General features: G+C 34.1%; 1 protein-coding gene across 1 annotated transcript in view; it reads left to right on the top strand.

Moving 5' to 3' along the window:
• The first annotated feature begins 6,973 nt into the window (after window positions 1–6,973).
• Window positions 6,974–26,937, top strand: part of PIK3C2G (phosphatidylinositol-4-phosphate 3-kinase catalytic subunit type 2 gamma) — a 347,697-nt gene continuing 327,733 nt past the window's right edge. Inside the window, exons 1-4 of the mRNA XM_058558690.1 lie at window positions 6,974–7,719; window positions 12,593–12,675; window positions 16,112–16,269; window positions 20,859–20,973. Coding sequence (XP_058414673.1) covers window positions 7,042–7,719; window positions 12,593–12,675; window positions 16,112–16,269; window positions 20,859–20,973 — 1,034 coding nt within the window. The 5' untranslated portion in view covers window positions 6,974–7,041. The remainder of the gene's footprint in view (window positions 7,720–12,592; window positions 12,676–16,111; window positions 16,270–20,858; window positions 20,974–26,937) is intronic.

Genomic DNA, 26,937 nt, shown 5'->3' with positions numbered 1-26,937 from the left:
CTAATTACTGGGCCTTAGGAGGTGCTTAATTTCTCTGATGAAAAAGTTTGAAATACAAGCATATTTTGTTGTATTTTATTGCACTTCACTTTATTGTGCTTTGCAGATATTGCATTTTTTACAAAATGAAGGGTTGTGACAATCCTACGTTGAGCAAGTCTATTGGCGCCATTTCTTCCAACAGCATTTGCTCACTTTGTGTTTCTGTGTCATATTTTGGTAAATCTCTCAATATTTAAAACTTTTTCATTATTATTATATTTGTTATGGTGATCTGTGATCTGTGATCAGTGATCTTTGGTGTTACTATTTTCATTGTTTGGGGTGCCACAAACCATGCACCCATATAAGATGGCAAACTTATGTGATAAATGTGGTGTGTGTTCTGACTGCTCCAATCAACTAGCCATTCCCTCATCTCTCTTCCTCTCCTCAGGCCTCACTACTCCCTGAGACACAGCAATATTGAAATTAAGCCAATTAATAACCCTAAAATAGCCTCTTAGTGTTCAAGTAAAAGGAAGAGTCACACGTCTCACTTTAAATCAAAAGCTAGAAATGATTAAGCTTAGTGAGGAAAATGTTGAAAGTTGAGATAAGCCAAAAGCTAGGCCTCTTGCACCAAATGTTTAGCCAAATTGTGAACAAAAAGGAAAAGTTCTTGAAGGAAATTAAAAGTGTTATTCAAGTTAACACATGAATGATAAGAAAGCAAAATGGCCTTATTGCTGATGAGAAAATTTTAGTGGTCTGGATAGACTATCAAACCAGCCACAACACTCCCCTAAGCCAAAACCTAATCCAGAGCAAGGCCCCAACTGTCTTCAATTCTGTGAAGGCTAAGAGAGGTGAGAAAGCTGCAGAAGAAAAGTTTGAGGCTAGCAGAGGTTGGTTCATGAGGTTTAAGGAAAGAAGCCATTTTCATAACATAAAAGTACAAGGTGAAGCAGAAAGTGCTGATGTAGAAGCTGCAGCAAGTTATCCAGAAGATCTAGCTAAGATAATTAATGAAGGTTGCTACACTAAACAATGGATTTTCAATGTAGACAAAACAGCCATATATTGGAAGGATATGCCATCTAGGACTTCTATAGTAGAAAGGAGAAGTCAATGCCTGGCTTCAATGCTTCAAAGGATAGACTGACTCTCTTGTTAGGGGCTAATGCAGCTGGTGACTTTAAGTTGAAGGCAATGCTCATTTACTATTCCAAAGTTTCTTGGGCCCTGAAGAATTACACTAAATCTACTCTGCCTGTGCTCTATAAATGGAACGACATAGGCTGGATGACAGCATATCTGTTTACAACATGGTTTACTGAAGATTTTAAGCCCATTATTGAGAACTACTGTTCAGAAAAAAAAGATTCTTTTCAAAATATTACTGCTTATTGACAATGCATGTGGTCACCCAAGAGCTCTGATGAAGATGTACTACAAGATTAATGTTGTTTTCATGCCTGCTAACATAATATTAAGAAACACGTATTGTAAGGCTATAGCTGCCATAAACAGTGATTCCTCTGATGGATGTGGGCTAAGTCAATTGAAAACCTTCTGGAAAGGAGTCACCATTCTAGATGCCATTAAGAACATTCGTAATTCATGAGAAGAGGTCAAAATAGCAACATTAATAGGAGTTTGGAAGAAAATGATTCCATCTCTCATGGATGACTTTGAGGGGTTCAAGACTTCAGTGGAGAAGTAACTGCAGATGTGGTAGAAATAGCAAGAGAACTAGAATTAGAAGTGGAGCCTGAAGATGTGACTGAACTGCTGCAATTTCATGATAAAACTTTAACAGATGAGGAGTTGCTTCTTACGGATGAGCAAAGAAAGTGGTTTCTTGGGGTGAAATCTACTCCTGGTGAAGACGCTGTGAAGGTTGTTGAAATGACAACAAAGGATTTATTACATAAACTTAGTTGGTAAAGCAGTGGCAGGGTTTGAGAGGATTGACTTCAATTTTGGAAGAAGATCTACTGTGGGTAAAATGCTATCAAACAGCATCACACGCTACAGAAAAATCGTTTGTGAACGGAAGAGTCAATGGATGCGGCAAACTTCACTTTTGTCTTATTTAAGAAATTGCCACAGCCACCCCAGCCTTCAGCAACCACCACCCTGATCAGTCGGCAGCCATCAACACTGAGGCAACACCCTCCACCAGCAAAAAGATTACGACTCGCTGAAGGTTCAGATGATGGTTAGCATTATTTAGCAATAAAAAAAATTTTTAATAAGGTATATACACTGTCTTTTTAGACATGATGCTTTTGCACACTTAATAGACTATAGTCTAGCGTAAACATAACTTTTATATGCACTGGGAAACCAAAAAATTCGTGTGATTTGCTTTATCGTGATATTTGCTTTATAGCAGGGGTCTGGAACTGAACCAGCATTATCTCCGAGGTACACCTGTATGTATCTATGTATCCTGTATGTGTGTGTGTGCATATATATGTAGGCATATATATATATTATATGTATATATAATTAGTTGTGGTCTTCTCTGTATTCATACAGCAAATTGAGCTGAGAAACATCTGGTTTGTGTCTATATAAAATACAAGTATCTGTGTGTATGTCTGCATATGTATAATTGGCTCAGCAGATGAAGAGAGATGGGAATTTCAGATCATCCTTCCCAGCTCAAAGTCTTCTCAGAAACCAGGTTAGCTGCCACAGCTGTGTAGACTTTCCCTCCACCCTACTGAAAATACAGATGGCTTAGTTTGATTAGACTTGGACATGTCTTATGTCGGCACAATCTTTATCTTCCATGACGTTAATATATATTTTAAAAACTGGTAAATTTTCAATGCCTGCAATTTGTTATCTGAAAAAAAGATCATTTTTCTTCAACCTCATCATTTATTCCTTTCCCCATCTTCTCATCTCTCCTCTGCAGATATTCAGTGATGTAGCCAGGACTTTTCGGATTAAGAACAGACCTTTTCAGAAGGGTTCTTTTGACTCTTTGTTCTTTTGTAAAATAAACATTTTTGTTCTCATTTTGAACATGGAGGCTATTTGGATGATATTTGCACCTCTGTAGATTTAGACATTGGTAGCAGATGGCAGGGGCTGCCTTTTCTCTGAAAGGTGCCTAAATTTTGTCTATACGTTCTCTTGAAGCCAGATCAGTAATTAACCCTCAATAAAAACTGATCTCTTGGATGTTGAATTGGATAGGAAGCTATAAACAATTGCAGTATATACTAAGTTGTCATTACTAATGTATGTTGACTATCCCTGTCTGAATTTAGCTGAACTTATCAACAAAGAAGAGAGGACTATTTTTGTGTCGTCTGCTATACTTCTAGTCGCTGATTTTCTAATCAATTTAGGAAGCAGCTTCCAGTTTGCATATTATATTTATTTTATATTGCTACTGTAACAAATGATCACAAACTTAATGATTCAAAACAACACAAATTTATTATCACACGATTCTGTAGGTGAAAAATACAACATGGGTCTCATTGTGCTAAAATCAAGGTGTTATAAGAGCTATGTTCCTTTCTGGAGGCTCTAGGGGAAAATCTGTTTCCTTGCCCTTTCCGGCTTCTAAAGGCGGCTCGCATTCCTTGGCTCATAGCCCATTCTTCCATATTCAAAGCCAGCAAAAGCGGGATGAGTCCTTGTCCAGTCACATTCTGAACTTCTCTTCTGCCTCCTCTTCCACTTTTAAGGATCCTTGTGATTATACCGAGCTCATTCAGACAATCTCCCTCTTTTAAGGTCAGCTGATTAGCAAACTTAATTGCATCTGCAACCCTAATTCTTTTTTGCCATGTAACCTAACATATTCACAGGTTCTAGAATGGGATTAAGACGTGGGAATATTTGGGGGGCCATTATTCTGCCTACCATGCATATTTTCTATAGTTTCTGCAGTCTTATTTCAATCAGGACCCAAGAGCCATGCCCTCTCAATGATGTCATGATTGCTGCTAATCTGTATGTACAGTTCTGCCTCAAAGCCAAGGTATATTATTTTTAATTACTTTATGCATTACTTCATAATGCAGAGTGTAGATATTTGCCAGCTGGCACTAAATAATGTTTCTGTTTGTTTATCAACTAAGAAATAGTCTAGCTTCTAGATTGTGAGGGTAAATAGGAGAGTTAAAATTATCAGAAATTCCTTAAAATCACCAAATTCAATATTGAAAAAATGGATCTGGAAGAGGTTTTGTTTTTATTACATTTTCAATATGAATAAGTATTTCTCATTCTCTTTTATCTCATGATAATCAGATTTTTCAGACAGGCCTCTAACCCATTTCAAGTTTTAGTGCTGTGAGAAATGCTTGAAAAAATATTGTTATTAATAAAAATTTAAAAGTTTTCCACTCTTTTCAGTAGAGAGTTTGAGTTGAGTTAATGTTGTGTTGCAGTGCTTAAATTCAGGCATATTGGTATGGCACGATCACCCATACGCCTCTCTTTAATTCCTATTTAAAACAAATCTGTGAAAACAAACTCTGGGTACTTTGGGTAAGTTGATTCACCTTTCTGTGCCTCAGTTTCCTCATTTGTTAAGTGGCAATAATAATATCACAGGTTGAGATGAGAATAAATATGTTAATACATGTAAACATGTACTTGTACATAGAACAGTAGTATGGGGGTGCTCAAAAAATGTTAGGTATCATTATCATTATTATTATTGTTATTAACAATGATGAGGTGGTATAACCTAAAGGAATCTTTAATTTCAGCTTCAGACTACTGATACGTTATTTAAAGACCTCCTTAATGACGCTACAAAATTAAAAAATAATCTTAAAACTCTCAAATCAGTTATTTTGAAGCCACCAAAAATTGTAAACGTCACTTTTATATAGCCACATTTACCATATTTAAGCTAAGACAGTGCAGGCTAGGCTAAGGAAGACTGGAACAGGATATTAACTATGGTTGTCAGAGTTCAAGTCACACCTGCTGACAAATTCTGAGTTCCATGACAAAGAGAGATGAAGGGATATAATTTGTTTTAATGAAACATAGCTTTCACTACTAACATGGAAATGAAAAAATGGCAATTCCTAAAAAAGAGATTCTGGCTAGATAATGTATCTCTGTGACCCATAAATTAGAATAGTCTGGAACATCATTTTATAGATTAATTTTCTGGTTAACACTTCATTCTGTACACTTTTTACTTACATCTCTTGAAATTCTTTCCCAAATCCATCAGTTCAATTTCTTGAGTGAAGTATAATAAATCTAATTCATTTATTCCTTAGGTGATTATGAATTTTAAATAAATCTTTAGTGCCAATATAATAAAAATCTTTTGCCATTGCAAATCAGATCGATAGAGAATTGTATTTGATAGTTAACCAGTATAATAAATTATCCTTTAAAAATTTTTTTTATCTTTAGCACACACATGCATATAATTGTCAAGGGAATTAATAAAGCCATAAAAGTGACACAAATACTTTTCAATTTCATTTTCTTATAATTCAAGTACAATTTTAAAAAATTTATTAAAGCATTTGTTCAACAAATACAAATGACCAACTACTCTGAGTGAAAGTACAAGGTACTGAATGATAAGTGAGAAAGACTAACATGGACTAATGATCTAATGGGAAAGAGAAATCTTACATATGTTACATTTAGAGATGCTATCCTGAGGCAGTAAGAAACCACTGAAAAGCTATATCCAGGAAAGATACTTAGTCTCTTAAATTCATCACTATAATATAAAAAATGGATTATAGAATACAAAAATGGATTGCAGAAAAAGTAGAAACAGTTTCAGAGACAATGCAACACTCCAGGTGAGAAGATGAAGTTATAGACTAGGATTGTGGCGGTGGTAGACAGAGAGAGGAAGAAAGATTTTCTACAAAAACTGGTGGTTTATTGGATACAGAAGACTAAAGATGAGGGAAGATTCCAGATGAAACCCTGATTTCTGGTCGGAGCAACTGAGTGGATGGTTGGGCCATTTTCTGTCACAGAGAACACTGGAATAGGAGCAGGTTCTTGGGTGAATTATGATTTAAGTTCTGGACTTTCTCTTGCAGGTTAAAAAAATTCCAAGTGGAGATATTAATAGGTAATACTAAGAATGGCTTAGGTTGGAGTCATTGACATATAGATGATAATGTAAACCACAGGAAGTATGAAATAACTTACAAGGAGAGAATAATTGAGAAGAAAAGATGCTCTGACAACAGTTAAGTGGAAAATGAATAATAGGCAAAGGAGTCTTTGAGAAAGAGCAACAAAGAACTCGGAGAGTACAGGGTCATAGAGAGCCAACATAGGAAAGCAAGAAATTTTAAAATAAGAAGTATGGTGAAAGCATCAAATGTTACATAGAGAAAAATTAAAATAGAGACTGATAAATGTCAGTTAAATTTGCTGGCGTGAAGCTCATTGCTGAACTTAATGAAAGTTGTTCTGGAGAAGTGATGAAAGAAGTTTGCAATGGTTTAGAGAGTTTGGGGCAGAAGAAAAGGGTCTAGCCAAGCTACAAGATGATTGGTTATTGAGGGGGAAAAAAAGTTAAGACTATCTCTAGGGATAGAATAATTGCTGATCAAGAAGTGACTTTAGCTAATAAGAAAGAGACTTTAGCATGCTGGCATGCTTATAGATGATTGGACACAAAGGGAGATAACAGGCAGGTGAGTCTTCAGTAGGAAAAGGAGTCCCAAGGGGAATATTGAATTGGATTGATTCATGAAACTCCTGTTATAATTGAGGTGGACTTATGTTTCTGTTACAGGAATTTCATGAATCTGTCTGAAGCCAATATTCCCCTCAGACTTAACGTTGTGAGCCCTGATGGAGTTTTGTATTACTCACAAATTATTTCATTTGCTAGGGAGAAACTTCAAAACAACTGTTTATATTTATTTACCATATTTCTTGCAAGCTCTTTTATTTCTAATTAATCAAAGAATTTTTTGTTTCCTTTTATGCTTTTTCTAGGAAAATTCCTATCCTCTTTTATAAAATCATCAAGGAGATATTTGGAGCAGAGTCAACCCTCTCAGTTACATAAAATAAAGAATGGCATATTGTTGGAAAGCAGATCTAAATCCCAGTGAATCACATGAAGAGCAGCATGAGCACCAAGAGTTTCACTCTGTAAATCAACGCCTTTTTCCTAGCCAAGTCAGTCTGGGTTTTGATCAGCTAGTAGATGAGATCAGTAATAAAATCCCACTCTATCAGAGTGAAATTGAAGAAAACACTGTTTTCATGCCCAGTGTACCAAACTGGGACTCAAAAAGGCATTCATTAGATGAAACACACCAAATATCCTTTAATGAATTCACCTCTAAAAGCTCAGAACTCCCCCGTCACGAAGATAGGAAAGCACCAATAATTGGTTTTAGGCATTCTGTGCTACCAAATCCTCAAAACATGAATAAAGAAAGCTTGTGGGGAAATCCCACAGGAAAATACCATGGTGCTGATGATTACAGACTCCATATTTTAGCTCCATCACCCACTAGTTTGGATAAAATCGATTCACAGAGAGAATTGGAAGATGAAGATCATAACTATCATATAGGATTTGAAAATAGCATTCCTCCTATATATCCATCTTTATCAACTGATTCCACGCCAAGAGAAGAGAATAAAAGGAGTAGAAATATGAACATTGTGGAACCTTCTCTGATGCTCTTTAAAGCTTCTTTTCTACCCAGGACGTGGGAAAGTACATGGCCAAAGAACACAGAGGTATGTATCATATATGTCAAGCTAAAAATACGAATCTGAAAGAATTATTCAATAATATGCTGAATTAATTTGGTAATGACGGTAACTAACCTTAAACAGAGAAATGTATTAGTATTACTTTTGGAAAAAATCATTTATTATTCACAAATTTTGTGTTCCTGAATTAATGATTTTTTCTGAAGAAAGGGAAATAAAATTTTTATATCATTTTTAAAGTTCCAGTTTCCTCAAAACTAAATAAAATAGTTATAGTATATGTATAGAGAGAATTTACATTTTATTAGATAAAAATATCATAGTTGGAGGTTTGAATGATAGCATTTTCTATTCTTATTGTGTTATTATGCACAGACAAAAACACACATACATTTCATAACATTTATATGTGTGTATATATATATGTATATTTTTTTTTTGGTGAGGAAGATTAGCCCTGAGCTAACATCTATTGCCACTCTTCCTCTTTTTACTGAGGAAGATTGGCCCTGAGCTAACATCTGTGCCCATCTTCCTCTTTTTATATGTGGGACACCTGCCACAGCATGGCTTGATAAGCAGTGTGTAGGTCCGCGCCTGGAATCCGAACTCGCAAACCCCAGGCCACCGAAGTGGAGCATGCGAACTTAACCACTATGCCACCAGGCCGGCCCCATAACATTTATATTTTAAGTCACACTATCATGAATTAAAACTTTGTATCATTATTGGTAGGAAAAAAGTCCCTGTACTCAGAGGTTCCTAAATTATACTGTTGGCAGGCAACTTCTATTGGGATCATTCCAAGAGTAGGAAATTAAGTAATCATTGTGCAATTCATCCTAATGGTTTCATTAGTAGTTTTCCAATCATTTAGTAACCATAGAGTTTCTTGTATAATATTTGAACATTTCTCTGCTTATTCTGAGTCTAGACACAAATGAAACTGGAATTAAACAGTAAAAAGAAGAAACATTGCAGCTGTAATTTACAGAGTGAGGCAAAAGGATTCTTCATTTATTCAAAAACTATTTTTCATATTCTTAAAATTTACATGATATACTAGGCACAATGAATGCAAAGAAAAGACATGATACCTGATTTCAGGAATAACATACTGCTCAAGTAACTTGCAAACAAATAATGACAACATAGTAAAATAACAGATAGGATGATTTCATAGGAGAAGAAACTGTCTGAGGCACTTACAGAGGGGGTAGCACTCATCTGAATTAAAAGTCAATGAATTTCAGACGTTTCAATGAAACGTCTACTTCTGGTCATGACATTGTAACAAGTACTAAACTTCCCCTTACCACTGAAAACAACTGTGAAATCAGACAAAATATATGAAGCAACTGATTTCAGGCATTGAACAACAGGCAGTATAGGACTTGGGTCCTTGAGAGAAAGGAAACACCCAAGTGTTGTAGGATCAGCCTGTTTTCTGCCTGAGGGCACTTGCTTGCTGCAAGGCAGGCTGGTGGAGCCCAATTTGAGCAGCAGTACCACTAAACTGAAGAGGCAGAGCCTGCAGCTCCAGGCTGCAGAGGAAGCTGTCGTTTGCAGGGCAGAGTACTGGGGAAGGAGCAGTGCAATAGATGGGAGTCAGAAGTCTGCATGAAATATACTGCAGATTTTGGCCAAGTGAAGTTATGCAGTGCAGAAGTTCTGACCAAGCTGGAAAAGACAATGAGCTGAGCACTTCAGGCATTCAATTGAGATTACACAAAGCTACGTCTTAAGAGTAAAAATCATACAATAAAGTAAATGCTGGGGGCTGGCCTAGTGTCGTAGCGGTTAAATTCATGCACTCCGCTTTGGCGGCCCGAGGTTCTCAGGTTCGCATCCCCAGGGGCAGACTGATGCACTGCTCCTCAAGCCATGTGTGGCGGCGTCCCATATACAAAATAGAGGAAGACGGGCACAGATGTTAGCTCAGAGCCAATCTTCCTCAGCAAAAAGAGGAGGATTGGCAACAGATGTTAGCTTAGAGCCAATCTTCCTCACCAAAAAATAAATAAATAAATAAATAAATAAATAAAGTAAATGCTGCACCTACCAAAATAGATGTGGCTTAACCAAAAAGTAAAATCAAGGCTGACAAGACCAAAAGAATCTTAACTGCCTGCTAGAGAAAAATTGTATACTTTGTAAAAAAAGACAACACAATTCATAATGTGTCATCTACAATATCCAACATATAATCACAGATGCACAGATGTGTAAAGAAGCAGGGAATTTTGACCCACAATCAAGAAAATAACCCAGTCAATAGAAAGAGATTCTGAGATAGTCTAGATGTTGGAATTAACAGATAGGGACTTAAGGTGGTTATTAAGAGGATGTTCAAGTAGATGAAGTAAAAGATGGACACAATGAGAAGACGAATGAGGAATCTAGGGAGGAAATTCGAAACTATGAAACAACAAAGACTCATGGAAATTTTAGTATTGAAAATACAATATCTGCAATGAAAAAGTTACCGTGTGTGCTTAAAAACAGATACGAGATGACGGGGGAAAAATAGTAAACTTGAAAGAAAAACGATAGAAATTACCCAAACCGAAGAAGAGAAAATAAAAAGATTATGTAAAAATGAGCAGAGACTCAGAAACTTATGAGACAAGGAGCCTAATATATGGACAATTTTGGAATGCTAGCAGAAGAGGAGAGGAAAGATAGGGAGGAAATTAATTTGAAGAAATAATGATCTGAAAATTTCTCAAACTTGGTAGAAAATATAAAATTACAGATTTAAGAAACTCAACAAATCCAAAACAGAATAAATACAAAGACAACCACATGTAGACATATTATACTCAAACATCTGAAAACCAAAGGTAATGAAAAAATCACAACAGGCGGCAGAGAGAGAAAAAAGATTTTACACAGAGGAACAATAATCTGAATTAAAGCAAATTTCTCATCAGAAACAAAAGAAGCCAATGACCACGGGATGACATTTTTAAAGTTATATACAAAAAAAAAGAACCCATACTTCTATATCTGTTGGGTATATGCTTTGAAACTTGAAATAAAGATATTAGTAGCATGTAAACAAATGTTGAGAGAAATTAGTCAGCTAACACGCACACAAGAAATACCAAACTAAGTGCTCTGGATGCAAAGAAAATGACACCAGATGGAATCTAGAAAGAAATGAAGAGCAATACAAATGGTAAATATATTGGTAAAAGTGAAAAACTACTTTTATCTTAATTTTTTTGAAAGACAGCTGACTGTTTAAAGCAAAAAGATAGCATTTTATTGTGAGAGTTATTGTATATAGAGATAAAAAATATGTGACAACAATAGCATAAAGAACGGAAGGGGTAAATGTTATTTGCTATTGTAAATTCTTACATTTTATATGCAGTGGTACAGTATTAACTCTAAGTAAACTGTGATATGTTAAGGATGCATATTGTAATTCCTAAGCTAGTACAACCACTAAAAAAATAATACAAAGAAGAAAAACTAAACATCCAACAGAGGAATTAAATGAAATGGGAAAAAAATCAAATAAACTGAAAAAGGCAGGGAAGGACAAATAAAAGAACGAAATAAAGTAGAAGAAACAAATAGAAACAAATACGATATGGCAGTCTTAAGTCCAATAATATCCATAAATACACTAAATATAAATACATTAAATATTTCAAATAAAAAGGAGAAATTGACATACTAGAAAGAAAAGAAAGACTTAAGTAAAAGTTGAAAGTAAAAAAAATAAAAGATTTAACATTCAACCAGCAAAAGAAAGCTGGTGTGGTTATTAATATCAGAAAAAGTACAGTTCAAGGCAGGGTATTATTAGAAAAAGAAAAGAGTCATTTCATAATGATCTAGGGTTGATCAGAATGACATAAAAAATCTAAATGTATATGTACCTAATAACAGTTTCAAAATACATAAAGCAAAAATGATTTCTTTTAAAGTTAATCATACAATCACCCTCTGACTGAGCCATTTATGGATTTATTCACAAGAAATGAAACACATCTCCATATAAATACTTGTATATGAAAATTAATAGTTTTCTTACAATATCCAAAAACTAAACAACCCAAATGTGCCTCAACAGGTAGATCGATAAACAAATTGTGGAATATTCATGCAATAGAATACTATTAATCAGCAATAAAAAAATGATAAACTATTGATATGTGTGATAACATACATAAATTTAAAAATATGTATCATTCAAGTGAAAGAAGCCAGAAAAAAAAAAACAACACTTGTACAGACATACCTCAGATATATTGCGGGTTTGGTTCCAGACCACTGCAAGAAAAGCCAAAATTTGAGTCACACAAGTTTTTTGGTTTCCCACTGCCTATAAAAGTTATGTTTACATTATACTGTAATCTATTTAGTGTGCAATAGCATTATGCAAAAAAAACAATGTATATAGCTTAATTAAAAAATACTTTATTGCTAAATAATGCTAACCATCATGTGAGCCTTCAGCGAGTTGAAATCTTTTTGCTGGTGGAGGGTCTTGTAAAAAATGTGATTTCTGTGAAGCACAATAAAGTGAAGTGCAATAAAATCGAGGTATGCCTGTACCCCTAATCTATGGTGATAGAAATCTAAATGACATTAGTCACCAAATAGATGTACAGGTTGACAGAGGGAGATGTAGCGGAACTTTCTAAACTGATGAAAATGTTCTATATTTTGAATGGGGTATGAATATCACAGTTGTATACATTCCTCAAAACAAATTATATATTTAAGATTTATGCATTTTTCTATATGTATTACTTCATTAAAAAAATCTAAAACAATAAAAATAAAAATGGAATGAATCTTTAAAACAAGATAAATTGTAGAATTGTATTAATGTTTTCTCCACACCAAACTATATTAATTTGACCGTTTTTATTTTAAGCTGATAGGTTGTTCCATTCAACTAGTTGAAGTCCCGCAAGGCAGTAATTTGAGTCTGGCCTCCTTTTGCGACAAAGTAAAAAAGTGAGTAGCGCTATTTCATTGAACTTTGAAATTTCTGTACCGTCATAAATTTGTTTATTTTAACATCATTGAACTGATTAATTTTGCATATACCATGTGAAAGTTCTGTAATTTTTTAACATAGTGAAAAGTATAAATTTATGACAAATGAGTTCTCGTATTGTTTTTCTTGTTTACAAATACATTTTTTTCTCTTGAAAATTTGGTTAAAATTGAATGTTTCACAATTTCAGCCCTGCCCTTGCTATTTGTTGATAGTTTAGTTTGCAGTGAATTAATTTCTCATTTAGTGACATAAGTGACTGACTCCTCTGGCTGTGTCCCAAATTGGCACATATTTATCCTTCCTACTGGCGATATACTGCTATGATGAGAGTGCCATGAATGGGCTGCCAGAATATTGAACAAATGCAGGGATGTTTGTCCATTGAAAAACAAATTGGATCACTAGGAGATACTACAGAAAACAGCACTAATTCCCTTTTTGCTAATTTAAAAATGAACTTATAATATAAAAGTAGATGTCTTTTTATTAAAGACCAATTTCTCATTAGCAATTAAAATTTACATAATGCCATTTCTTCCATTGCTAAGGTTCCTGAACGTTTTGAAAAACTAATGCTTTATATTTTAGTTCTCTTGATTTTTATCCATTTATGGCTATTTTAAATATAAAAAATATACATATAAATAAACTTTAGCTTATTTGTCAGCCATAGCAGCTTCCTACTAAATGATCATTTGGGATTAAAGATTTGAATCATTTATTTAATCACTAATTTAAAAGCTATTTGAATGCCTAATAACTAGTCCATGTGTGAAAGATATTCAAATGTAGAACAAGCAAGCAAATAAAAAAGCAAAGTCCCTGCCCTAAAAAACTTGTAACCATATTGGAAGAAGTGAAAGGCACACATACAAATACACAAAACAAAGCATCTCAAACCCATGAAAATATTCAATCCTTAATTAATTTCTTGCTCTAGTTCACAGAAGAAAATTTGAAATGGCACTTTGGATTCCTAAATTGGGATCTTTAAAGATATCAATATTGATTCTTTCGGGAATAAGGTACTCACTGTAACAAACTGACAATCATTGCCAGGAATTTGACACTTTAAATCTAAGATGTGGTAATTTCTACCCTCTAAGCATGAGAAATAGCTCTCTTAATATCACAAGATATAACCTGACATATCTCCATTGGCAAAACACTTATTAGTTCCTCCTATCACTTCTTTTTTTTAAAACATAATTTAATATTCTTAGATGAAATCTTCTTGTGGATGCAATAGTGACATGAAAATATTTTATCAGTCACTCGTGGTCCATTTTCTAAGCTCTTAAATGAAATTTTTCTCAATAGTTTCTTTCAAAGTAACCATGAGAACTGAAACAGACAACTAAACAATAAAGAACTTTAGAGCAGTGAAGGGAAGATATAGGTTATATTCATACACACTTTTCTTGGTTTTCAATAATTTTTATTAACAAATACTCATGTATAAAATGATTAAGTTTATATATGCATAATTATTTTGTACACACACTATTCAATCAACACCAAATATTTTTGAGGACCTACTATGTGCTAGGCACTGTCCAAGGCTCTTAATTCAAAAGAAGACCAAATTGAATTTGAAAGACAAGTTTCATAAGAGGGTCTCCAAAATTTTCGAAAAGCCATAATAGAAGGGAATTGCATATCCAATTTCATCTGTTTTTCTAATATCTAAATAACCCTACCCAAATATGTTATTAATATTACTGTTATACACCCTTTAAAGGTGCTCTCTAATTCGTCAGATTTGGTTTCTTGTTGTGACACACTTTTAAGCCACATTTTTCGAGAAATATGTCTTATTTTTGTAAAAAATACAATAAAATGCCACAGCATATGAAAGAAGTTTTTGGCTCACGTTAGATGCTTAGTGAAGGTTGAGGAGAGAATGGGTCATGAATTTGCATTTTAAATTTAATTCCCGAAAATAGTAGAAGCTTAAATCATGTGTGCGTTGAATAGTTTCCTATCATACGGTGAGTGCTAAATCACAAAGCTCCTCAATCCAGAACTGGAATCTAGACCTTTGTTGTAGGGTATAACAAGGGAGAGTGGCCCATATCTTTTTCCTGAGTAGTGGTTCTCAAACAGTTCTGGAGCAGCGGCAGCAACAGCTTACTTGGGAAACTGTTAGGAGGGAAAATGTGGGGGATTCTCCACAGATCTACTAAATCAGAAACTATAGGGATGGAATTCAGAAAACAAAGGTGATTCTGATGCATGCCAGACCCATTGGGTTAATACGTACTTTTCCACTTGTCAGGCCCCTCAGGGAAGGGATAGTTCTGTGGAACTTAAGGGCATAGAGATTGAGCTACTTCAGTGGGCCTGGCACTACTTTAATGCTGCACAAATAGTTAGAATGAATGCCAAGGAGGGAATGTATATTGATACATTACATAAAATGTATGACGTACATTCTATACATAGAATGCATAACTTTCCATTTAGGAAGAGCACTACAAAGTTTAGATGTCTACATAATTAACAAAAAACAGAAGATTTCATATTCATCATTAAAAGAATTTTGAATATCTAGTTGCAAAAAATGTTATGTATATTCTATGTGTGGGCATAAAACATGGATCTACAGTGATTCAGCTATAATAATATATAATGATAATTATGATATATTACATGGGTATATTACTTTACACTCTACAAAAGTCTTTTACGTGCTTTTTCTCTTTTAATCCTCACAATAAACCTTTGAAGCAGATATAAATATTCTCTTTTGTGCAAACAAAAGAACTAGCCAAATACCTTGCCTCTGACCATACAAGTACTAAATTGGAAGAGCCGGGATTCAAACTTGAGGCCTCTGGCTCCAAGGATGGATTATTTTGCAATTCTCTGACTCCTCTGAGAAATAAGTGATTGTTTAGAATGTACAAATGACTTCTGAGCTCACTTATTGATGAAAATCCAAAAATTTAAAGAATATGGACAGCCAAAAATGGTATTTACCAATCTGACAAAAACAAGAGAATTTATTTACCAAAATACTTAAATCAAGATGAATGACTTCCACCTTGAGAAAGTTAGGCATGAGTGAAAAACAAGGGGAGGAGTTCAAGCTTCACAGGCAGTGTCAGTGAAGCAAGTAATCATTGTTCAGAGTGAATTTTCATGTTTTATGAATGGCCATGTATTCTTAATTGCTTCAAATGAGGTAGTCCTGGGAAAGCTTAAAGAACAGTCTTTTACAGTTGTTTTTGGCATAATTGTAATCTTTACCCATCCGGCCTAGCTAATAGCACTGTACCATAAATTGACTGCTGATTGTTTTCACATTTTAAATCTGCTACTGCAAAACCCTTCATGAAGATTCTTATAATCTTGTCCTAAGCAGTTTTTTTCACGTATATTTTTCAGAATAAGAGAAACATATCATGCAGCTGACATTAATTCCAATTCTGGGAAGATCTGGAGCACCACTACAGCGTTTCCGTATCAGCTCTTTTCTAGTACCAAGTTTAACATAAATATTTTTACTGATAACTCAACACAAGTACTTCATTTTATGCCATATGGTAAGCAACTCCGTGAATAAGTATAAAAATCTAGATAAAGCTGGTATAGGTTGCATAGCCTTGAGTCCACAGACTGAAATCATTAAAAGAAGCATTATTAGCTAGTATTTTGCCCTGAAGTGAAGTAAGAGGAAAACAGCTGGAAACCTTTTGTTAACATTTGTTGAGCTATTGTTTTTAAGAACCTCCTTCGCATAGCTCCCCCCAGGGCACATTCTTTTCCTGCTATGAAATACTTAATAGCAAGTATAGCAAGTTTTAAGTATATTAAAAGCACTAAATTTCCAAAAGATTCTAAAGAGCTATATGTAAGTGAAAATAGTTGTTCCTATCCATTAGAAACAACTATTTTTTCCTTAAAATGTAAATAAATTGTGAAGTAAGAATAGGCATTGATACATGGTCTCTATTCCCACAGTAAGAACTATAGTAGCCCTGTGCAGCCCAACATAATTAGCAGATCTATTGAATCAGAGTCTCTGGAGATGGACCCCAGGAATCTGTATTTTATCAAGCTCACCAGATGATTCTTTGTTTTGGAATCTCTTTAAAGTTGTTTAATATTTTATTTCACTATTATAGTCAACTATTTTGCAAAATAACATTAGTTCTTTAAACAACATTTAGTTGCTACTAAATGAGTTTCTACATATCAACTGTTGTTTCTTGACAAATAGTGATCCAATAAATATTTTCTTTCATTGATTATTATTATTTTGCTTTTTTCTTTCTTACTCTAGTCAAGGCTCTGAGTTAGTACAGATGACTACAAACATAATAGTGTTATGTTGAAATATTAGTTAGGACCATCTGATTTGAAACTAACAGAGACCAACTTCTGCCAGCTTAAGCAGAAGAAAACATTTTTAAAGAATATAAGGATTTTTTACAGAAATTAAGAGCAGGAATTCAGCAAAGACTGGGGAATGTACTAAAGCACCAATGAATAAGCGGTCCAAAATTCCTGTATGCCTCTCACCTCAGCTCCTCTCTACATAATTGTTTCATGTTTCTCTTGCTTTCTGCTGACTCATTTCCCTTGCTTTTCCAGAACATATGGAAAGCCAAGCTCCCAAGCTTAAATGCTATTGGCCAGCTACCTAAAGAAAGTACAATCTCTCTATTGGATCCAATTCCAAATTTCTAAAAGTGAGGTTCTGATTGCACAGCCAAGATCAATGACGGTGCACGTTGATCCAATCAGAATGGCCGAGGGTCTGGGTCATGTTGGCTTCAGTTGCTGGAGAAGAGGAAATAACTGTGAACTAGGAAGACCACTTTTGTTCTTTCAATTTACAATATTTAATTTTCAACTTCTTTCTCCCTGTCTCCCTCCCTCTCTCTCTCTCTCTCTTTCTCTCTCTCTCGAGATGTTCCTTTGTTGAATTTGGCAAGCCAGAGGCCATTTTTTACTTTTATGAGAAGTGTTGCTAAAATGATTAGGTCATTGTGTTTAGTGTTAGAGACATATAGTGGTAAAGAGGATGTCTGTGCCCTCAAAGATGTTAAAAATGGTTATAAGAAGAAGGAGGAGGGGGAAGAGGAGGGGTGAAGTAGAGGTGAGAAAGGAAGAAGGAGGGGGGAGAAAAGACACATTCATGAAAACATATGGAGTAGTATGCCACTGTTGGGGAGAAAACTTTTCCTCTACCTATTTAAATTTGAAGGGGAGAAAAGGGGTTAAGACTTGACTGAAGATAGACAGATGAACAGGAGAAAAGACAGGATTTATTTACACATGCATGCCAGGATTACTCAGTAATGAGCAACCTGCTGAATACCCAGAGGTAAAAGTTTATATACCAACTTAACGTAAAATTGTGGGGGTGGGGGGCATTTAGAGCTTCAACAGGAAAGAATAGAGGGTTACATTGGTTTGTTTTTTGTTTGTTTGTTTTGCTAACGGATGGGCAGTCTGTCACCTTCCTGGAATTTGCTGAAGGAAGTTAATGATAGCTGTGTTTTAGGGATTCTCTGCTTTAGTCAGATAAGGGAAGTCCAGATAAGATTTCAAATGTTAACACTTTACTAAAATAATTTTTATGCCGAAACTATGATTGATTCACCACTTTATATTAGTGTTTTAATAAAATACAGATGTGTTCTAAAGAACAAAAGTCTGAAAGTATATCAAGAATGACTTTGGTAAAAGATAGAAGCTGTTGCTAGAAACTTATGGGAAAACGAAATCTAGATAAGTAAAGAGGAGGTGTAGGTAAAGTAAAGGTGAGGGGTTCTCATCCAAAGAGAACTCTGTTTCCCCGAGAATGAGGAAATGGAATCCTTGTAGAGGAGCAGATGTTTTGAACAAAGAATTCTCTGTTCCCTAATCCTCAGCTATCACTTCAGTGAAGATGATTTCCATGTCCTCATTTCCAACTCAATTTGCTCTAGAGCCAGTGTCTTTGCTTTCACCTACCTTCTAGATTTAGATGACGCATGGTTGGAACTGTATTAGAAGGCCATCTGTGACCTGCAAAGTGTTGGAAGTAGAAGTCACTTTGCAAAGATTAAAGAGTAATTGAGAACTGTTTGCAGAAGTTATCTACTCTTTGAAGAAGTTTGACAGTAATGGGAAACTAAAGGAAAAGGATACTATCTTAAGGGAATGGAATGAATGAGTGGAGGTTTTATTGAAAGATTAAATAGAACCAGAACATTTTTAAGAAAAGACAAAAGCATCTTTAGAGCAGAGGACATTGAATATGTAAAAGAGAGAGGCTTTAATTGATAGAACTGGAACCCAGTCTAGGAAGTTTCATAGTTGAAGTTTTCACAGTTGAAGTTTATATTGAGATATAAGCAGTGGTACTTATATCTGAAAGAGGTGTAAAGGGATAGAAGAGGATGTGTAAAAAACTAGATTTAAGGTGTAGAGTAGTATAATTAAAGAATCTCAAATGGGCCTTGGCCTTTTCAACATGTAGGCAATATGGTCAACAGATTGAGAAGGATTACATGGAGTGAGAGACTATAAGAAATTGAGAAAATAATTATATTAGCTGCCCAAATGAAGGTACATGTATAAAATCTACTTAAAAGAAACCATAGCACTTGGCTTACAGTATGGATGAGAAGCATAACTCACATATGCTTAATAGTTGGCTTCAAGGAGAAAGACAAAAAATGGGACAGTCAAATTAATTAAAGTGAACTGGTGTCTTTGGAGATATTTTCTTGCTATCATATACAGGCAATGCTCTCCTCTCTTCATCAAAGCCCTTATAGTCACGATTTTGCCTGTGGCCATATTTTCTTCTAGCTTCAATTCGTACTATTTCTGTCAATACTTTCAAGCAGCAGTATATTTAAGATACTCTCTCCCATGTCAAACCACTTCCACAATTTCTAATTCCCTGATGATCTTTATCATTTGTTTCTCCAACCATTTCTTTGATAACATCTTGATCTACCATAAAACTTACATTTTTAAATGCAGCATTATACTCTTCCTTTTTTGCATTGTGGCAGGTCCAGCAATATCACTTACTACTTTTTGTTAGTTTGTGTCAAAAACCTTTCCCTTTAGACAAAAAGGTGTGGCAGTAAAAGAAACCACAGCAAAGTAAACACATCATTACAAACAAAACACAACTCAGAAGAATGCAATTAAGCGTTTGCAGTATGCTGTTCAAATTCTCACTGGCTAAGGGTCATCAGGACAGTCTGTTGCACTTGCTTTCATTAACTGAGACCATAAATCACATTCAAAGCATGGAGATAGCTATATATATATATATATATATATATATATATATATTATTAAATTAAATATTACTTATATTTAATTTAAATATTTGACATATTAAATATATATTAATTTATGTATGCATAATTTTCAACTATTATCATTTATGATAATAAACAAACCCCACTATTATCATTTATAATTAGGAAAATATTTCATAGACAAATATTACTGTAACAAGTCAGTATGGTGCTGGCCACTATTAAATGGCATATGCATGTAAGAGCTTAAGGGGTAGATTAGGGAATGTGAATATGAGAAGATAAAGGACTTTATCCTAGAGTATGCTTACACTTTGAGTCTCAGAGAAGGTGGAGAAGGAAAGCACATGTTTATTAAGGTTATTAGAATGCTGTCGAAGACAGAACCTTAGATGGTCCTACATGGGAGAGGAAGAACGATCAGCCCTGGAGATTTAGAATCATTAAGAGCACAGGCTTTGGAATCTGACAGATTTAGGTGAGACTCCTGGCTTGCCAATTATCACTCACCGTATAATCTCTTTGGCATCTCTCAAGTCCCTAAGAGTAACCACAGTAAAATATTTTTATGCAGAGCTACAATGTACCAAAGGTTTTAACATGAGGAATAAAATACATAGCTCTGTTATGTAATATGAAGACAGACTTATCAAAGAAAATGTGAACAATATTTTTCAAAAATATCTACAAATTTAACAGGACTAATAAATGAAATGCATCTCATTTTAGTTCCCTTTAATGGAGCTAGACACTTACAATGATTCATAATGTGTGTATCATTTTGTTGTGCTCAAGAACTTTTTCCCAGCCAATATATGATAAGCTCTTATTAATTTTTTATTATTCACCTTTGTTTTTAGCTAATTATCTTGTCAAAGACCTAATTGCAGAAACTCTACATTTTTGTACAAATGACCAGTTATCCCCCAAAGATCATCTTCTAAGTATATGTGGTTATGAAGAATTTTTACAGAAGTAAGTATCTTTTTGAGGTAAATTTTGGTCATTGTTATAACCTGTTAAGCTGTACTTCTTTTTTTTTCTCTTAAACAGATTTTGCACAAACACTATACTCTTATAACCAGAATAATTAAATCAATTTTACCCCCTTTACAGTGAATTTGAAATTTTATAAGTCATATTGTCAGTCTTATTCTTGGTTTGATGTTATATTTTGTGTATATATGGCACATCTATTTAAGTGACCTGTGACTAGGATGACCAACCATCTCAGTCTGCCTAGGACTGCGAGGCTTCTCAGGACATGGGACTTTCAGTTTTGAAACCAAGAAAATCCTGGGCAAACCAAGTCACTTTACCCATAATAAATTTTATTAGGACTAATCACAATTTAAAAAATAAATTCTTCTGTAATAAGTAATATCTTGATTTGGAATAATATTAGCATGTTGATTAAATACTGATTTTTAAAAATCACAGAGGGTTTGAGTATGAACATTATAACATTTTCATAAAAGAGTAAGTTTTAAAACACCTTTAATTCTATATTTAGGCAGCTTTTAAAACAACTAGAAAAGTCTGTTGTCACGTATGTCAGCTGCAACTACTTATTTGATAGAAAGCTTACCTTCTCTTAGCGTGCCACAATAACTATTGTCCTGAAATGCCTTAAAGACCAACCTTGAAAATATAATACAACTTTGGGAAAGGAAATATTTCTCTGCTGATATTGCATAGTTAGTCTAAATAGTAAGGTAATAAAGACTAAAATGTTCAATAAAGTAGATTGCCATTTAGATTTCCCCTTTGTGTTTCTACAAATATCTAAAGATTGACAAGTCTCATGGAAGTAAAAATGTATTTCTTTTGAGATACTCATTGTCACTGTCATTAATATTCCACCATGAATGTGCTTGAAAATATCTTGGTAATCTCGTGAATTTAACGATATTATCAGCAAATCCATTCTTTTATTGTGCAATGTTAAATATGAGTGACTTTTAAGAGTAATTATTTCCCTTTTTGTGTTCCCAATTATAAAAAAATAATAATAAATGTTATAGGAAATCACAGATGTTTTGTTGCACTAAGCTCACAGATATTCCTCTTTTTCCTTGTCTATTGGAACCTATTAACACACTCAATGACTAGGCTGCTACTTTTTTAACATATGGTTTTGACAGTATATCCAAAGAGCAAGGAGAAATACTTGAGTAAAGTAATCTTATACTGAATACTCATTAAAGTTTATCTTCTGAATGTGCAAGTCTCCAAAGGTACATCTGAGCTTTGGCTGATGTCAAACATGAGATGCAAAGAACAAGAAATATTATCAAATATATTTATTTAGTATTATCAGTAGGAAATATCATCCTGAAAGCGCAACTGTTGAAGAGATAGAAATTTGGAAAAGTATAATGTGGAGAAAATTTATAAGGGACCTTGACTTAATTACTGTCTCAAATGGCTAAGTCATCTATAGATAGCTCAATTATTGACTGCTAAAAATGCTGTGTATATCATTTTACTCTTTTTTCTTGTTAATATGAACATAATAGATTTCTAAAATATTTTCATAGTCATTTATTTCTATTAAAAATTCATTTACCTGGGTTTATTAAGAGAGGAAGTTTGCAAGTATTAATATAGTTAATTATAGTCATTTATTACCTAATGGAAATTGAAGGATATGTGCATATCATGAATTTCCTTACTATTTAAGATTAACAGCCTACTTGTATTGATACGATTTATTTTAATAAGCAGAATATTCATTACTGTTCTTTCTAACTAATATGTAAATCATTGAGGTTTTTTTTTTAGTTTACTCCTGTGTAATTTGTCTAAAAACTATGTCCCTTAAATACTTGAAAATCCGTTCATAAAGTTTTTCTATAGAGGGAACACAGGTAACATGTAATAAGTTAATAATGCAATAAATAATAATTTGGACTTTAACAATTATAGTACTGTATACTTCATCTAGAGTATATGACTAGCTTTGATTGCAATGATACTAATAATAATAGCCATTTATGAAGTGCAGATTATTCGGTTACCTCAAATTGGGTAAACATCTAAGTCTTATAACATATCAGTGTGATAGATACTGTAATAACCCTTGTTTTACAGATGAGAAGTGTGAGTCTTTGTTCAAGGTCACACAACTAGAAAGCTGGTAGAGCGAAGCCTCAATTCAAACCCTGGGTTTGGCTGCCTACATAGCCCTGGCTCTTAACTACAAAACAATCCTGCAGAAGGTCTTGAGGGAGATACAAGATAGCAAATGGTTCTTCATGCTGGAGCACAGGATGGAAAATATATGTGGTGTTGTGGGTGTCTGCAGGGATAGGGGTGCAGGGATTGTAACAGCCTAATTCAACTCATTGAGAATCACACTTGTACAAAGAATTTGGTTAATCACTGAGAATGCAAAGATGAAGTATATATAATCCTTGCCCTCTTCTTTGCCTAAGAATTCATAAACCCATGTAATCAGTTATTATAATGCCCTATTGTGAGGGCAGTATTTGTATTATTATATACTAACTGCTTGTGGATCACAGAGGAGAGAGATTAATGGCAGGAAAATGGAAATGACGTAAAGAAAAGTCAATGATCAACTTGCATTTAAAGGATAAATACTGAGGAAAGAAATCAGTACATGTGATAAAATGTTAATAGCCTTAAAATATATAAAATGCTCTCAAATTTCGTTTTTTAAAAATAATCATCAAGAAAAAACAGACTAAGAATCTGAATAGCAATTCAATGTACAAGACATTTAAAGAGATTAACCTAACTAAGAACAAACATGTAGTGAAAACAATGAGATGCCCTTTTTACCTATCAAATTGTTAAAATACTTATGATGAAATTCAGAGGGAAAATGGACAACATCCAAACAGCTGCTGGGAATATACATTGATATAGCACTTGCTGAAGAGAATTTTGTCAAAAATGTGTCAAGTCTATAGAAACGTGTCAAAAACAAATCATCTGTGTTTCAGCAATTCTGCTTCTACAAATATTTCTAAGGAAACAATCATAATTATACAAAAATACTTAGATATAAAGTATATTCACCATAGCATGATTTCTAATACTAACGGAAAAAACTGGGGAGAAAACTAAATCTCCAACAGTACTCCAAAATAATGGTAAAATAAGTCATGAACATAATTTTATTATAATATGGCATAGAATTTATAAATTGTTAAAAATACAGCATAATGTGTCTTGATATAAAAACACCTATCATAGTTTTTAAGAGTGAAAAGATATCTTTTCAAACCACATTTTAATATATTAATTTTTGTTAAAATATATGTATTTCTATTTGGAAAATAAAATGAAATCCTATAGACTAAAACGTTAGAATAGTTACACCTTGAAAAAGAACTACAATACAGATATTTATTCACGTCTTTTTTTTAATTTACAAAACTTCTATGATAAACCTGCCTTTTTTGCTATCAGGAGATTAAGTTGATAAATTATTTCTTTTGGGAAAGAAGCATTTAAATGACAGTATGAATAAGGATGTATGCTTAAAAAGAGTTAGAAAGTAGAGTTAGGAGACCACTACTGAACGTATGAAAGATTGACAGAGCTTGACCTAAAGTAGTGGCAGTAGGGTAAACAAGAAGTATTAAACCCTCAGACTATTACAATAGCAGAATTAATGGAACTTGGTGATCAAATACGTGAGACTGCATGGGAGAGAGAAGTAGATGAGGATGACCAGGTTCATCCTGAGTTCAATGATACAGATCTCAGAGATACTGAAGTTTCCAGGGTGCAAAATAATCAAGTTTGAGACATGTTGAGTACGTGAGTGCCGAGGAGCACAAGATATTGAGAAAGAAGATTAGGTTTTAGGAAAACTGGTCTGGATTAGGGAATCATTGGCTCTAAGAGAAAATGGAAGTCTTTGAAACAGATAGGATCACATAGGGAAAGTGACCAAAGAAAGTATCCTGAAAACATCAATATTTAAAAGACAGAAGGAGGAAGAGGAACAGAAAAAGGAAATTGAGAAAAAGCAATTTAAGTTGTAGGATACCTTGGAAAATGTGTCTTTCACAAGAAGGAAGGAGAAAGCTTCAAATACCAAGTAAATATACCATCAAACGGTGGCAATAAATATTAGGTGAAGATTGAAAATCACCATTAAGTTTGGCAATTAGGAAATTGGCTGATGACCCAAATAAGAGTGATTTTAGTAAACTGGAGGAGAAAAAAGCAAGATTGCAGTGAGCTAAGGACAAAGTAAGATGATACATAGAAACACGTATGCACACTACTCTCTCAGAAGTAATGTGTGGTGGTAAAAGCCAGGAGAAAGATGGGGTTTTAGATGGTTAGGAGAATTGGTCTGGAGATTTGAGGAATGTGGATAAGAGAGACTTGAAAATACTTATAAGGTGAGGAAAAAGAGCTAATGGAGAAGGAAGGACTGAAGGCACAGACCAGATCAATGGTGTGTCAAATTCCATGATCTGAGGAGATAGGATGGGAGCAAGAAGGCACGTGGAGAGGTTAGTAGTGCTCTGAAGAAAGAATTTCCCTTCCCAATGAGAAAGATTGGCAGGAGTTAAAATGAATATGACAGAAAAAATGTTTTAATAACCAGAAAGATAACTATGCTTTTGGAAAACTGGAGCTCTGATAAAAGCATGGATGCTTAAGGAAGTGGCATTAAGATGCTTAAGGAAGTGGCATGAAGATGTTACATACATAAAAAGTGCAACAACAAAATCTACTTCATTTATTACAAGCCTCTTAGGGGGCCGGCCCCATGGTCTAGTGGTTAAGTTCAGTGTGCTCTGCTTCAGCAGCCCGAGTTCAGTTCCTGGGCGCGGACCTACATCATTCATCAGCAGCCATGCTGTGGTGGTGACCCACATACAAAAAGAGAAAGATTGGCACAGATGTTAGCTCACGGCAAGCCTTCCTCAGCAAAAACACACAAGAACAACAACAACAAAAGCCTCTTATGGGCTAGAATTTTCAGATGTAGTACCATTCATTCTCACAAAAGAAAAGCATGATTATCCTCATTTAACAGATAGGAAAATTGAGACTGAGAGAAATTACATGCCTTCCTAAAGATCACAAAATTTGGAAGCAGCAAAGTCAGGATAGTACAGGTTTATCTGGCTTGGAAGCCCATACAGTCTTTCCAGTCTAAAACAAATCCTCCTTCATGATGGGGGGCCACTTGAAAACAAAAGTTACAGGGATAATGACCATATATTTGTGCACTAAACATGGGTTTATAATTCAATATACAGAATTTAGGTCAAACACAAGGAAAAGAAAGCAACTTACAGAACATTCATTTTCTGACATATTTAAATTTTTTAAAATCTTTAATCAGGAAATGTTTACTAAACATTAAATTTGACTAAAACACTAAATTTGACTAAAATAAAGGTAAATCATGATCACTAAAGGTGGGCTTTAACTTTCATTTCCAAATTTCTGATTAGAAAAAAATTAATTTTCTTTTTGGAATTTTGAGACTGTTTAAACAAATAAATAATATCAAAACAAATCTTGCTCACTATTGGTAATGCTATTCTCTATAACTGTTGCTTTGGCAAAATGAGTTAACGTCCTTTCACTTCCATTTCTTTATCTTTTACAAATTAAATTTTTAATATATTTTTCTACTTTACAAATGAGCTGTAGGATTACATTTTAGTAATCTTTAATTCCAAATGTAAAAATTTTATTAAGCTTCCACTAGTCTTTTCATGATATATGTGTTGCTGTGAGCTCATGTGAAGTGTAGGTCTAAATAAATTAAGACTATTACATGGTTGTGTCAATCTACAAAAACAGAAACCAGTTTAAGAGGCAAATTGTTTATTTGGGCTCAAAGAATTGCAATTCGGGGAACACAGATTCAGGTAGAAACCCAAACAAATAGTGTCCCACTAGGGAGTAAAGTAGAGGCTTTTAAAGACAAAG

The sequence above is a fragment of the Diceros bicornis genome, chromosome 17, assembly GCF_020826845.1.
Source record: "Diceros bicornis minor isolate mBicDic1 chromosome 17, mDicBic1.mat.cur, whole genome shotgun sequence".
NCBI classification, from domain to species: Eukaryota; Metazoa; Chordata; class Mammalia; order Perissodactyla; family Rhinocerotidae; genus Diceros; species Diceros bicornis.
The sequence above is the reverse complement of the archived record's forward strand: the minus strand, read 5'-3'. Positions and strand labels throughout refer to the sequence as shown.